Raw genomic sequence first — 16,419 nt, forward strand, 5'->3', positions numbered from 1 at the left:
GCATTTACTATCTTCGGCTAGCATTTTTACTGCTGAATTGTATGCCATTCTTACAGCACTTATTCGTATCGCATCTATGCCTGTGTCATCATTTGTGGTAGTCTCAGACTCCCTTAGTGCTCTACAGGCTATACGAAAATTTGATACATCTCACCCCCTAGTTCTCCATATCCAACTTTGGCTATGCCGTATCTCTACCAAACATAAAGATATTGTTTTTTGTTGGGTCCCTGGTCATGTCGACGTACAGGGCAATGAACAGGCAGACACTGCTGCACAGTCAGCAGTACATGACCTGCCAGTTTCCTATAGAGGTGTTCCATTTCTGGACTATTTTGCTGCAATAGCTACCAACCTTCATACCCGTTGGCAACAACGTTGGTCAACTCTGCTCGGTAACAAACTTCATTCTATTAAACCGAGCATAGGTTACTGGCCGTCTTCTTGTCATCAGTGCCGAGGTTGGGAGACCACTCTCTCCCGCCTTCACATTGGCCACACTCGTCTTGCCCATGGGTATCTCATGGAGAGGCACCCTGTTCCTCTCTGTGAGCAGTGTCAAGTTCCTGTATCAATTAGCCACATTCTGTTAGACTGCCCTCTCTATCAACGAGCACGCAGAATTTACCTCCGTCATCGTCTCCACTCTACTACTCTCTCTTTACCTTCCCTTCTTGCTGATGGACCCTCCTTTAATTCTGACTCTCTCATTGACTTCTTGACAACGACTGATTTACTCCACAAGCTCTGATGATACCTTTCGCACTCCTCTCAGCCCTTTCTAGCTCAGTCTCTTGCTGCCCTTTACCCTTTCACCATCCACTGCCCCACTGTTCTCCGTAACCTATTACTCATCCATCTCCCTTTTACCACCTGATACCCTCGCTTCCTTCCTGCCCTGCAGCGCTGTATAGCCCTTGTGGCTTAGCGCTTCTTTTTGATTATAATAATAATATTGTACCTAATGATTTATAAAACTTAACATTGTTGAGTCACTTCTGATAAAACATGATATCCACTTACTGTACAATATGAGCTAAGAGTTATACAAATTGGATTCACGTCATAAACAAGGAAGATTTACTAATTCACCAGGATATGTAACATTCATTAGTCATTCTCGTCAGTGTTAACATGTAAAATGATTAGACTGCTAGTTATTCACTTGAACAAGATATTTATAAAATCACTGCAAATGCCCTTTGCATTTGCAAAGCATTGGGGTGGCTGATGGTTGACCAGTGTCAGTGCAACTGTGAGAATCATCACATATACCAGGCCAGTGTGTTGGGTACCTTGGTATAATATCAGCTTAATATATACATAATTCTAGAATACAAGAATGTACAGGACAGTATAGTCTCTGAGATCGACATACATAAAAGATGCATTATTTCATATGTATTGCAAGTGTTTTGGAGCAGGTGACTTGATAAGCTCGATTCATTAGACCACTTCTTGATTTACTTTGAGAAATTGGGCACAGTATCAGCACGACTTATTTCTTTCTGTTGTGTTTGGAACTTAAGATCATGAGGGTTCGTAAGTTTACCTTATTATTATTATAATATAAAAGATGTGCTAAACCCACTAGGGTCATACAGTGCTGCAGGGCAGATGTTGCTGGATCATAGAGTAGCAAGGGTGAGAGGATAACAAAGGTAGAGTTAGTAAGGGTTGTGAGGAGTGCTAAAGGAAGGATTATCAAAGCTTGTGTAATAAATCGGTTGCAGTTAAAAAGTCAAAGAGGGAGTCTGTGTCAAAGGTGGGTGTAGTGATACTGGTCCTGTGGGGAGCAGCAGCAGGATAATACTGCACCACCTCTAGGGGCCCTTAACAACAACAACAGTTTGGTGTGTGTCATGGGCGCCAATACATGGTGGGTGATTCTCTCCTACTTTATCCATTTATCAGTGATGCAGATTACATGGTGAGTTTAAATATGTGGCCTGTAGTTATAACTTTTCTCTTGACATATGCAAGACATCACCATCCCTGTAGAAGCCATTATTAGATGTACTAGTCATTATATTTTGTTGTTGCAGAAGTACTATGAAGATTCTATGTTCAATAAAGCCTAGAGATAAGGCCTGTGTTTCTATCACAACAGTGGGTCCGTCAGCGAGGGTGTTAGAGCAGTGACCACATCGGAGGAAAATTCTGAGTGCTCGTTAATAGACAGGACAGTCCAATAGAATATGGCAAACTGAAATTGGAACATGACAATTCACACAGAGTGGAACAGGGCGCTTCAGTATTCATTATTTCTGGTAACACAGGTGTAGTGAGTGACCTCTTAACTAATACAGGTGTAGTGAGTGACCTCTTAACTAATACAGGTGTAGTGAGTGACCTCTGAAGTAATGCAGATGTAGTGACTGACCTCTGAACTAATTCTGGGTCGGGTTTGGCTCTTTGTTTTGTAACTTCCATAACCCGTAATAAACATATTTTTTATTCTTAGAACTGGAGTGAGCAAAACAAATTGTCTAACCTATTATCCGAGGCTCCTCTCAAGATAAGGTCCGTCTTCTCGCTTGATTTTCCCTAGACCATTGACAGTGTTACGACCATAACTGGAACTGTAGTATCGGGACAGAATCTGAAGAGAGGACATCATTACCAATCAGAAATACAGTGGACCCCCGCATAACGATATTAATCCGTTCCTGAGAGCTCATTGTTATGCGAAATTATCGTTATGCGAATGAATTTTCCCCATAAGAAATAATGGAAATCAAATTAGTCCGTGCAAGACACCCCAAAGTATGAAAAAAAAATTTTTACCACATGAAATATTAATTTTAATACACACAAAGTGAAAAAGACATGCACAGTTACATGACACTTACCTTTATTGAAGATCTAGTGATGATTGATGGGATGGGAGGAGGAGAGAGTCTTAGTGTTTAGAAGGGGAATCCTCTTCCATTAAGACTTGAGGTGTCACGTCCTTTTCCGGGGTTACTTCCCTTCTTCTTTTAATGCCACTAGGACCAGCTTCAGAGTCACTGGACTTCTGTCGCACAACATATCTGTCCATAGAGGCCTGTACCTCCCATTCCTTTATGACTTTCCTAAAGTGGTTCACAACATTGTCAGTGTAATAGTCACCAGCACGGCTTGCAATAGCTGTGTTAGGGTGATTGTCATCAAAAAAGGTTTGCACTTTAAGCCACATTCCACACATTTCCTTAATCTTTGAAGTAGGCAACTTCTTCAATTTCTCTCTCCCCTCCTCCAAAGCAGTTTCCTCAGGTCTGGCCTCTTGCTGTTGAAGTTGATCTAGCAGCTCATCAGTGGTTAGTTCTTCATTGTCCTCCTCCACCAACTCTTCCACATCATCCCCACTAACCTCCAACCCCAAGGACTTTCCCAATGCCACAATGGATTCCTCAACTGGCATAGGATTCCCAGGGTTAGCCTCAAACCCTTCAAAATCCCTTTTGGTCTACACATTCTGGCCACAGTTTCTTCCAAGCAGAGTTCAAGGTCCTCTTAGTCACTCCCTCCCAAGCCTTACCTATAAGGTTTACACAATTGAGGATATTAAAGTGCTTTCTCCAAAACTCTCTTAGAGTCAATTGAGTTTCTGAGGTCACTACAAAGCACCTTTCAAACAGAGCTTTTGTGTACAGTTTTTTGAAGTTTGCAATAACCTGCTGGTCCATGGGCTGCAGGAGAGGAGTGGTATTAAGAGGCAAAAACTTCACCTTAATGAAGCTCATGTCCCCAAAAAGTCGCTCTGCCACGTCTGTAGGATGACCAGGGGCATTGTCTAACACCAGGAGGCACTTAAGGTCTAATTTCTTTTCAGTTAGGTAATCTTTCACATTGGTGGCAAATGCTTGGTGTAACCAGTCATAGAAAAAGTCCCTAGTGACCCATGCCTTACTGTTTGCCCTCCACAGCACACACAAATTAGCCTTGAGGATATTCTTTTGCCTGAACGCTCTGGGAGTTTCTGAGTGATACACTAATAAAGGCTTCACTTTGCAATCACCACTAGCATTGGAACACATCAACAGAGTAAGCCTGTCTTTCATAGGCTTATGTCCTGGGAGTGCCTTTTCCTCCTGAGTAATGTAGGTCCTGCTTGGCATTTTCTTCCAAAACAGGCCTGTTTCATCACAATTAAACACTTGTTCAGGTTTCAGTCCTTCACTGTCTATGTACTCCTTGAATTCCTGCACATATTTTTCAGCTGCTTTGTGGTCCGAACTGGCAGCTTCACTATGCCTTATCACACTATGTATGCCACTACACTTCTTAAATCTCTCAAACCAACCTTTGCTGGCCTTAAATTCACTCACATCATCACTAGTTGCAGACATTTTTTTAATTAAATCCTCGTGCAACTTCCTAGTCTTTTCACTTATGATCACTTGAGAGATGCTATCTCCTGCCATCTGTTTTTCATTTATCCACACCAATAAGAGTCTCTCAACATCTTCCATCACTTGCGATCTCTGTTTCGAAAACACAGTTGAACCTTTGGCAAGAACAGCTTCCTTGATTGCCGTTTTGTTGGACACAATAGTAGCGATGGTTGATTGGGGTTTACTATACAACCTGGCCAGCTCGGAGACACACACTCCACTTTCATACTTAGCAATGATTTCTTTCTTCATCTCTATAGTAATTCTCACCCTTATTCCTGTAGGGTTGGCACTAGAAGCTTTCTTGGGGCCCATGGTCACTTATTTTGCAGATAAAATCACCAAAAACACTGTAATAATATGAAATGTTCCGACTGTATGCTTGGATGTTACCGCGGAGCTGGCTGGTAAACAATGCCACCGGCGGAACATGTGAGGCTGGCTCAGGCCGCACATTAGACGCGTCTCGGACGAATAGCGTTGAGCGGGTTTTTTTAGCGGTATGCGAACAAAATCTTAGCGATAAAATGTATCGGTATGCGGATTTAACGTTATGTGATGCCAACAGTATGCGGGGGTCCACTGTAATGTGTTCTTCATAGTAAATTTCCCTGATATTTCTAATCAAATGTCTTCTAATGTAATTAGTCTAAATGAATCCTTTGTAATGGGACAGAGATTACTGCCTCTTCATATACCTCTTGTAATACGTTATGGTTAAGATAGGTGTTTTCTGAGGTAGGAAGTACCTTTTCTTTCAAGAAGACCATTGAGCACAATTCTGGTCATCGTATTACAAACTGGATATAAATGAGCTGGTAAACATACAGAGAAAGATAGCAAAGTTCATCCCATGTATCAAAAAATCTTTCCTACGAGGATAGACCGATGGTACTGAATTTGCACTCCAGAAAGGCGTAAAATTAGGATGGATATGACTGAGGTGTATAAATGTAAAACAGGAATAAATAGGAGATGTAAATAACGTGCTAAAAATATCTAACGAAGACAGGACTTGCATCAATGGGTTCAAGTTGGAAAAGTTTAGATTTTGAGAGGATATATGAAAGCACTGGTTTGGTAATAGAGTTGTGAATGAATGGAACAAACTCCTGAGTAGCTTTAAAAGTAGGTTAGACAAGTACATGAGTGGGTGGAGCTGGTCCTGCTTAATTTGATCCGGTAGGCACGCAACAGTACTCCTTGTTAGGTAAGACACAAATGCAACAATTAGGTATCTTTATTTCGAAACCTTTCGCTTACACAATAGGCTTCTTCAGTCGAGTATAGAGAAGTTGGTAGAAGCAGAAGAAATGTGAAGACGAAGTAATCAGTCCATCGCCCCTGACGATCAAGTTTTGAGGTGGTCAGTCCCTCAGCCTGAAGAGGAGTATTTGTTCTATAGTCTGAAACAATGTGAAGTGTGAAGTTGAAGTTGTTGTTAAAGATTCGCTGGTATTCTCCCGGCCCGGGCCCTTCCAAGTGGTGGCCCAGCATGAAGTTGAAGTGACAGTCTGGAGTCTTATATACTGTCACTGGGTGAGATGTAGGTCACTAGTAGAAGCAAGAATGTAATCACTGTCAAATCCAACCATTCTCACTAGTAGAAGTTGTCCAAGATACCATTGTGTTGCAGTGTCTAACAGAGTGAATATTAAAAATGAATAAAATGCCGACAGGTTGTTAGATAAGACATATATGCAACAGTTAAGTTTCATACATGTCTTACCTAACAACCTGTCGGTATTTTATACCTTTTTAGTTAATTATGACGTGTCTCTCTTTTTTTTTTTTTTTTAAGATTTAAAGAGGCAAAAACATTTTTAGGTGAGTTTGAGATGTTTCTTGTAACAGTTTTCAAAACATGTCTCTTCCACAGGGGGTAACATACCCGTCAACACACGCCCTCCTGGCCACCTGGGCTCCACCCTTGGAGCGCTCTATACTCTCTGCCATCATCTACGCCGGTGAGATACCAACTGACGGTGCTTGTAGTAAATTGCCTCTGCACAATATTAATCTATTATTCTAGTACAGTATTGTTTAATTTGCTATATCTTTCCCCTTCAGTAAACTGTTTACACCTTCAGGAGCGCAGGCGGGTACAATCGTGGCCTTCCCTCTGTCTGCGGCCATTATTGACTGGCAGGGATGGGAAGCAGTGTTCTACATCCAGGGGTGCATGGCGTTGGTCTGGTGTCTGGCCTGGTTCCTCATAGTCTCTGATACACCGTACAAGGACACTCGCATCACTCAGGTCGAGAGGGACTACATAGTTACCTCTCTGGGAGATTCCAAGAATAAGAAGGTAAGCGATAGACAACTGTACGTACATAAATGTCTTTTAAACAAGCGACATCACAGCACCAGCAACACATAAAAGTGATGTTGGTTAGGGATCTAGGGTATTTTGGGACTAAATCTAAAATCCAACCCATTATTGTTTAACTTAATTGGTGCTTCTAATAAGCTTTCAGAAGAAATATTAAAGCAAGAGCAAGTATATGTCAAGATTTACACGATTTAACATCCACCAAATATGTCATCAGTTGGTCACCTTATTTACCATAAAGTAACTTAGGTTTGTGCTGTAGCCTAACGGCACCTGAGGGCACTTACTTGGTTACGTTACTGGCGAAGGCACAAGTCTGTAAAAAACTTAATCCGGACTTCATACTCTGACACGGAATGCTATATCTCGGACCCAAGCTGATAGCCCCAGATTGGTATGACAGAGTTATCATTTCGGGCATACCACTGGTAAGGGTCAAGCACAATATATTCATCTCTCATAGAAACAAATCCTACCAAAAGATCACCTGGAAAATTGATCTAATCAACAAGAAAAGAATCTGAAAATTCTCTATCCTGGGTGAAAAAATTAAGAACCGGCCACTCCACTAAGGGTGGACACACAAAAAGGTTCTACAAAAACAAGATGAATCTGCTTATATTTAAAGAAGCTAGAGTGAATATTGACTTGTCCACGAGTACATAAAGACATGAACGGGTGCACCTAAGAACATAAGAAAGAAGGAACACTGCAGCAGGCCTACTGGCCCATGTGGGGCAGGTCCAAGTCTCCTACTGGCTTAAGCCAATGCCCTAACCTAGTTAGGTCAGGTCACATTCACCTGACAGAGAAGCTTCAACAAGTGGTCCAATAGTTGCACTACTAGGTATGTGCAAGCATGCAGGAGAGTTGTCATTATCAGTAAATACTTGTTCAAAGTTCATCACTAACAGCAAGAGAGTTCACACAGTACACACCTACCAGCCGTTGTACGGTTCTTACACTGGTTTAATATAAGTACATAGACTGTTGATTATAATGACAATATTGACGCAGGTGGCTCACTGCCTGGTACTTTCTATGTGGGTGTGCAGGTGGCTCACTGCCTGGTACTTGCTAGGTGGGTGTGCAGGTGGCTCACTGCCTAGTACATTCTAGGGGGGTGTGCAGGTGGCTCACTGCTTGGTGCTTTCTAGGTGGGTGTGCAGGTGGCTCACTGCCTGGCACTTGCTAGGTGGGTGTGCAGATGGCTCACTGCCTAGTACTTTCTAGGGGGGTGTGCAGGTGGCTCACTGCTTGGTGCTTTCTAGGTGGGTGTGCAGGTGGCTCACTGCCTGGCACTTGCTAGGTGGGTGTGCAGATGGCTCACTGCCTAGTACTTTCTAGGGGGGTGTGCAGGTGGCTCACTGCCTAGTACTTTCTAGGTGGGTATGCAGGTGGCTCACTGCCTAGTACTTTCTAGGTGGGTGTGCAGGTGGCTCACTGCCTAGTACATTCTAGGGGGGTGTGCAGGTGGCTCACTGCTTGGTGCTTTCTAGGTGGGTGTGCAGGTGGCTCACTGCCTGGCACTTGCTAGGTGGGTGTGCAGATGGCTCACTGCCTAGTACTTTCTAGGGGGGTGTGCAGGTGGCTCACTGCCTAGTACTTTCTAGGTGGGTATGCAGGTGGCTCACTGCCTAGTACTTTCTAGGTGGGTGTGCAGGTGGCTCACTGTCTGGTACTTTCTAGGTGGGTGTGCAGGTGGCTCACTGCCTAGTACTTTCTAGGTGGGTGTGCAGGTGGCTCACTGCCTGGTACTTGCTAGACACGGTGTTTTGTCTTCGGCTACCTGGAGTATACCTGGAGAGGGTATCGGGGTCAACGCCCCCACGGCCCAGTCTGAGACCAGGCCTAGTGGTAGATCAGGGTCTGAGCAACCAGGCTGTTACTGTTGGCCGCATGCAAACTGACGTATGAGCCACAGCCCGGCTGGTCAGGTACTGACTTTAGGTGCTTGTCCAGTGCCTTCTTGAAGACAGCCAGGGGTCTATTTGTAATCCCCCTTATGTATGCTGGGAGGCAACTGAACAGTCTTGGGCCCCGGACACTTATTGTGTTGTCTCTCAGTGTACTCTTGGCACCCCTGCTTTTCACTGGGGAAATATTGCATCTCCTGCCGAGTCTTTTTCTTTCGTAGGGAGTGATTTTCGTGTGCAAGTTTGGTACCAATCCCTCTAGGATTTTCCAAGTTTATATTATCATGAATCTTTCTCACCTGCGTTCCAGGGAATACAACCAAGGTACTTCAACCGTCCCCAGTAATTTAGGTGTTTTTTTCGTACTTATGTGTGTCGTGAAAGTTCTTTGTACACTCTCCAGGTCAGCAATTTTGCCAGCCTTCAAGGGGACAGTTAGTGAACAGCAGTATTCCAGCCTAGAGAGAACAAGCGATTTGAAGAGAATCATCATGGGTTTGGCGTCCCTAGTTTTGAAGGTTCTCATTATCCATCCTTTCATTTTTTATATCAGATGCGGCAGATACATTGTTGTGGTCTTTGAAGGCGAGATCCTCTGACATTATCACGCCTAGGTCCTTCACATTACTTTTTTGCTTTATTGTATGGTTAGAATTTGTTGTATACCCTGATAAAATTTTAATTTCCTCAAGTTTTTCATATCTGAGTAGTCGAAATTTCTCTTCATTGATCTTCATATTGTTCTGAGTGGCCCATTTGAAGATTTGGTTGATGTCCGCTTTAAGTCTCGCGGTGTCTTCGATGGAGGACACTGTCATGGTAATCCGGGTGTCATCTGCAAAGGAAGACACGGAGCTATGGCTTACATCTTTTTCTATGTTAGATATGAGGATGAGGAATAGGATGGGAGTGAGTACTGTGCCTTGTGGAATAGAGCTTTGCTAGCACCTTTGTAGAGTGAGGTTATGTCTTTTGTTTTTAGAGAGTGTGGGATGACCCCTTTGCCCATGCTCCCTCTCCATAGAATGCTGAAGGCACGTGACGGGCTTTTTGATGAACATGAAGTTCCATGAGTCAGGGCCTGGGGCAGAGTGCATGGGCACGTTATTTGTTGCCTTTGCAAAGTCTTGTGGTGTTAGGATAGTATCCGTGATTTTTGAGATGACCAAATTTTGGGTCTCGGTCATAAAGAATTAATTTAGATTGCCTGCCCTTAGTCTGGGCAGTGGCTCATTGAACACTGAGTTGTACTGGGACTTTAGTATATCACTCATTTTTTTGCTGTCATATGTGTATGTCCCATCTTGCCTAAGCAGGGGCCCAATACTGGATGTTGTTTTACCCTTAGATTTGGCAAAAGAGAAGAAGTATTTTTTTTTAATTTCCTTTATGGCCTTTAGTTCTTCCTGAGATTCTTGTCTCCTGTAAGATTCCTTAAGCTTAAGTTCGATATATGCTGTTTCTCTGACCAGTGCCTACCTTTGTATTACAGATATATTGGCTCCTCTCAGTCGCTCTGTGATTCTTCACGTTCGTCCTGTATAGGGAGCATCTCTCTCTTTCTAGTTTGCATCTTCTCTTTCTTATTCTTCATGAAATGTGCCTTGAGCAGACCTCAAGTGCCACAGAATTAATTTTTTTCTAGGCAAATGTTCGGATCCGTGTTGTTTAGGATATCTTCCCACTTGTTTCATTTAGGACATGGTTAACTTGATCCCACTGTATATTTTTGTTATTGAAGTTGAATTTTGTGAAGGCACCCTCATAACTGATCACATTTTGCTGGTCAGGAGCCCTGTGCATACATGTCTGTACCTCTGTTATGTTGTGATCTGAGTGAATTGTCTTTTATATGGTTATATCACGTATCAGATCATCGTTGTTAGTGAAGATGAGGTCCAGAATATTTTCTAGTCTTGTAGGTTCTACTATTTGCTGGTTTAAAGTGGATTTGTTGCAGAGATTTAATAGCTCGCGTGTCTGTGAATTTTCATCTGAGCTGCCACCTGGGGTAATCTCTGCTGAAATATTATTTGCTACACTCCTCCATTTTAGGTGTCTCAGGTTGAAATTTCCCAGTAGCAAGATGTTTGGGGCAGGAGTTGAGAGGTTTTCCAGACAGTGGTCTATTTTCAAAAGCTGTTCCTGGAATTGCTGGGAACTTGCATCTGGAGGCTTGTATACATCCACAATAACAAAGTTTTGGTTTTCAGTCTTTACTGCTAAAACTTCAACTACATCATTTGAGGTGTTCAGTAGTTCTGAGCAAATTAGCGACTCTGACATACAGGCCAACCCCTTTTCCCCCTTGTTGCCTGTTTAGTCTGTCATTTTGTATCCTGTTCCCTATTCAACATATTTTTTTTTCTTGTATATCTACTCTGAAGATTTATTATTATTATTATTAGTAGTAGTAGTAGTGGTAGTAGTAGTGATAGTAATAGTAGTAGTAGTTTAGTAGTAGTAGTAATAGTAAGCAAATACTCTAGTCATTACCTTATCAGCACAATTCTTCAATCAGGCTTGTAAGTTCAGTGGCAATAATTAGCAGCTGCTGTAAATGTACAAGTTACAGTGTGTGTGTGAATTATTTTAAAAAGGGATTTTAGAAGAATTTTCATTATCTCTCCAATGCTGGTGTGTCAATGAGGCTGTAATAAACCCGGGATGATTACGGTCCACAGGAAGAAAATGGGATGATTACCACTTATAGGATGGTAGTTAACCTATATCTAGGTATCAAGGTAATTTATAACACTGTATTACCTTGCAGGCTTTACCAGTGCCACTGAGATCAGCCCTGACTTCATTGCCGTTTTGGGCGATCCTTGTGGCTGGTGTTGGTAACAACTGGGGCTTCTGCACTCTGCTCACTGACCTGCCGCTCTACACCAAGAACATGTTACACAAGGACATTAAGTCTGTGAGTCTGTCAGCCACACACCACCGATATATAAGTGGTGTGAGGCCACCTATATGTATAAAGGCAAGGGAACAAAAGAGTGTAAAAACTGTAGGGGAATAAGTCTGTTGAGTATACCTGGTGAAGAGGCCATGCACTTGCATATTTCAAATCTTACCTTACTAATAGGTATCAGTATGTCACCATTAAAGACACAGCATCAACAACACGGCCACTTGATACTGGAGTTCTGCAGGGAAGTGTCCTTGGACCCCTGCTCTTCCTCATATACATCAGTTATCTTCCAAACGTATCCCAACACCTGAACCCCATTCTCTTTGCTGACGACACGACTTATGTCATCTCTCACCCTAATCTTGCCACCCTCAGCACCATTGTTAACGAGGAGCTGATCAAAATATCGACTTGGATGGCAGCCAATAAACTTACGCTTAACACTGACAAAACCTACTATATTATGTTTGGTAGCAGAGCAGGAGTTGCGCAAATTAAAATTAAGATCGATAACACTCTGATTGCCAGACATAATGAGGGCAAATTCCTAGGCCTATACCTCGACAACAACCTGAACTTCAGCACCCATATCCAACACATAACCAAAAAAGTATCCAAAACGGTTGGGATCCTCTCCAAGATACGATACTACGTGCCGCAAACTGCCCTTCTCACACTATACCATTCACTTATATATCCATACCTCACCTATGCTATCTGTGCTTGGGGTTCAACTGCAGCAACACACCTAAAGCCAATAATAACCCAACAAAAAGCCGCAGTAGGAATAATCACTAAATCCCATCCCTGGCAACACACCCCCCCACTCTTCATAGATCTAAACTTACTCCCTGTTCAGTACATCCACACTTACTACTGTGCAATCTACATCTACAGGACCTTAAATTCCAATATTAACCTTGACCTAAAATGCTTTCTTGATAGTTGTGACAGAACCCACAGGCATAACACCAGACACAAACATCTCTGACATTCCCCGTGTCCGACTAAACCTTTACAAAAATTCAATGTATGCCAAAGGCCCTAAAATCTGGAACACCCTACCTGAAAACTCTAGAACTGCAGACACATTCATCACCTTCAAAACTACCATTAGAAAACATCTTATCTCCCTGATACACCCCATCAACTAATTACACGAATACCACCTGGTGGTTCACACTTACTCACTCACCCAATTGACCATAAACAGAAATATCAATCTCAATCTTAAAATAATGAATCCTAACTAGTCATAAGTTGGCCTGTGATACTCCAATACTGAAACTATGTATTGTGCCAAAACAAAAGCATTCACATTGCTAAACTCACACACTAGTATTTAGTCACTTAGCCATAATACCAACTTACCTCATAATTTGTAATATTTTAAAGTTAAGAATTAATCTAAGTCTGCCCGAAATGCCTAGCCATGCTAGGTGTTCTAGTGGCACCCTCTGTAATTAGTATTTTACTACATGTAAACCACAGAATAACCAAATTCTGTAAACTCAGCATTGTAATCCTTATAGAGAATAAACTTTGAAAGTGTATGGTAGAGGTATTATTGAAAGAATTAAGAGTAAGACGAAGAGCAGGAGGCTTTAGGAAAGGTAGGGGGTGTGTAGACCAAGTGTTTACAGTGAAACATAGAGGTGAACAGTATTTAGATAAGGGTAAAGAGGTTTTTGTGACATTTATGGATTTGGAAAAGGCGTATGACAGGGTGGATAGGGACGCAATGTGGCAGATGTTGCAGATGTATGGAATAGGAGGTAGGTTACTGAAAACAATGAAGAGTTTTTGCCAGGATGGTGAGGCTCAGGTTAGTGTATGTAGGAGAGAGGGAGATTATTTTCCAGTAAAAGTAGCTCTTAGACAAGGATGTGTGATGTCACTGTGGTTGTTCAGTATATTTATAGATGGGGTTGTAAGAGAAGTGAATGCTCGGGTGTTGGCAAGAGGTGTGGAGTTAAAGCATAAGGAATCTAACACACAGTGGGAGCTGTCACAGTTGCTCTTTGCTGATGACAAAGTGCTTTTGGGAGATTCTGAAGAGAACTTGCAGAAGTTGGTGGATGAGTTTGGTAGAATATGTAAGAGAAGGAAATTAAAAGTGCATATATGAAAGAGTAAGGTGATGAAGATAAAAAAAATTAGGTAATGAAAGATTGTATTTGTTAGTGGAAGTGTCAGCAGATGGGTTTATGAAAGCTGAAGTGATCGTAGAATTGATGAAGGAAAAAAGGTGAGTGGTGCACTGAGGAGTCTTTGGAGACAAAGAACATTACCTATGGAAGCAAAGAGGGGAATGTATGAAAGTACAGTTATAGAAATGCATGGGTAGTGAATGTTGTAAAAAGGAGAAGGTTGGAGGCAGTGGAGATGTCATGTTTGAGGGCAATGTGTGGTGTGAATATAATGCAGAGAATCCGTAGTTTGGAAATTAGGAGGAAGTGCGAGATTACCAAAAGTATTATCCAGAGGGCTGAGGAGGGGTCATTGAGGTGGTTCGGACATGTAGAGAGGATGGAACGCAATAGAATGATTTGGAGAGCGTATAAATCCACAGTGGAGGGAAGGCAGGGTTGGGGTCGGCCTAGGAAAGGTTGGAGGGAGGAAGTAAAGGAGGTTTTGTGTGCGAGGAGCTTGGACTTCCAGAAAGCATGAATAAGCATGTTAGATAGGAGCGAATGGAGACAAATGGATTTTAGGACTTGATGTGCTGTTGGAGTGTGAGCAGGGTAATATTTATGAAAGGATTCAGGGAAACCAGCTGGCCACACTTGAATCCTGGAGATGGGAAGTACAGTGCCTGCACTGTGAAGGAGGGGTGTTAATATTGCAGTTTTATAACTGTAGTGTAAGCACACCTCTGCAAGACAGTGATGGAGTAATGAAAGTATGTATGTATGTATGTGTATATATATATATATATTTTCCCAGTAAAAGTAGGCCTTAGACAAGGATGTGTGATGTCACCGTGGTTGTTTAATATATTTATAGATGGGGTTGTAAGAGAAGTAAATGCGAGGGTCTTGGCAAGAGGCGTGGAGTTAAAAGATAAAGAATCACACACAAAGTGGGAGTTGTCACAGCTGCTCTTTGCTGATGACACTGTGCTCTTGGGAGATTCTGAAGAGAAGTTGCAGAGATTGGTGGATGAATTTGGTAGGGTGTGCAAAAGAAGAAAATTAAAGGTGAATACAGGAAAGAGTAAGGTTATGAGGATAACAAAAAGATTAGGTGATGAAAGATTGAATATCAGATTGGAGGGAGAGAGTATGGAGGAGAACATATTCAGATACTTGGGAGTGGACGTGTCAGCGGATGGGTCTATGAAAGATGAGGTGAATCATAGAATTGATGAGGGAAAAAGAGTGAGTGGTGCACTTAGGAGTCTGTGGAGACAAAGAACTTTGTCCTTGGAGGCAAAGAGGGGAATGTATGAGAGTATAGTTTTACCAATGCTCTTATATGGGTGTGAAGCGTGGGTGATGAATGTTGCAGCGAGGAGAAGGCTGGAGGCAGTGGAGATGTCATGTCTGAGGGCAGTGTGTGGTGTGAATATAATGCAGAGAATTCGTAGTTTGGAAGTTAGGAGGAGGTGCGGGATTACCAAAACTGTTGTCCAGAGGGCTGAGGAAGGGTTGATGAGGTGGTTCGGACATGTAGAGAGAATGGAGCGAAACAGAATGACTTCAAGAGTGTATCAGTCTGTAGTGGAAGGAAGGCGGGGTAGGGGTCGGCCTAGGAAAGGTTGGAGGGAGGGGGTAAAGGAGGTTTTGTGTGCGAGGGGCTTGGACTTCCAGCAGGCATGCGTGAGCGTGTTTGATAGGAGTGAATGGAGACAAATGGTTTTTAATACTTGACGTGCTGTTGGAGTGTGAGCAAAGTAACATTTATAAAGGGATTCAGGGAAACCGGCAGGCCGGACTTGAGTCCTGGAGATGGGAAGTACAGTGCCTGCACTCTGAAGGAGGGAGTAGGGGAGTGTAGATTAATGTTGCAGTTTAAAAACTGTAGTGTAAAGCACCCTTCTGGCAAGACAGTGATGGAGTGAATGATGGTGAAAGTTTTTCTTTTTCGGGCCACCCTGCCTTGGTGGGAATCGGCCAGTGTGATAATAAAACAATAAATAAATAAATATATATATTAAATTATGGGGATACAGGGAATTGACACAGTTACTTTTTGCTGATGATACTGTGCTTATGGGAGATTCTAAAGAAAAATTGCAAAGGTTAGTGGATGAGTTTGAGAATGTGTGTAAAGGTAGAAAGTTGAAAGTGAACATAGAAAAGAGTAAGGTGATGAGGGTATCAAATGATTTAGATAAAGAAAAATTGGATATCAAATTGGGGAGGAGGAGTATGGAAGAAGTGAATGTTTTCAGATACTTGGGAGTTGACGTGTCAGCGGATGGATTTATGAAGGATGAGGTGAATCATAGAATTGATGAGGGAAAAAAGGTGAGTGGTGCGTTGAGGTATATGTGGAGTCAAAAAACGTTATCTATGGAGGCAAAGAAGGGAATGTATGAAAGTATAGTAGTACCAACACTCTTATATGGATGTGAAGCTTGGGTGGTAAATGCAGCAGCGAGGAGACGGTTGGAGGCAGTGGAGATGTCCTGTCTAAGGGCAATGTGTGGTGTAAATATTATGCAGAAAATTCGGAGTGTGGAAATTAGGAGAAGGTGTGGAGTTAATAAAAGCATTAGTCAGAGGGCAGAAGAGGGGTTGTTGAGGTGGTTTGGTCATTTAGAGAGAATGGATCAAAGTAGAATGACATGGAAAGCATATAAATCTATAGGGGAAGGAAAGAGGGGTAGGGGTCGTCCTCGAAAGGGTTGGAAAGAGGGGGTAAAGGAGG

At 42.4% G+C, this 16,419-nt stretch overlaps 1 protein-coding gene across 1 annotated transcript in view; it reads left to right on the forward strand.

Annotated features, from left to right (window-relative positions):
• Positions 1-16,419, forward strand: part of LOC128705678 (putative inorganic phosphate cotransporter) — a gene marked incomplete at its 3' end in the record, with an annotated part of 106,043 nt that overhangs the window by 73,432 nt on the left and 16,192 nt on the right. Inside the window, 3 exon segments of the mRNA XM_070100808.1 lie at positions 6,259-6,346; positions 6,470-6,687; positions 11,401-11,550. Of these exon segments, the coding sequence (XP_069956909.1) occupies positions 6,259-6,346; positions 6,470-6,687; positions 11,401-11,550 (456 nt within the window).

Source organism: Cherax quadricarinatus, chromosome 74 (assembly GCF_038502225.1).
Source record: "Cherax quadricarinatus isolate ZL_2023a chromosome 74, ASM3850222v1, whole genome shotgun sequence".
Classification (NCBI taxonomy): Eukaryota; Metazoa; Arthropoda; class Malacostraca; order Decapoda; family Parastacidae; genus Cherax; species Cherax quadricarinatus.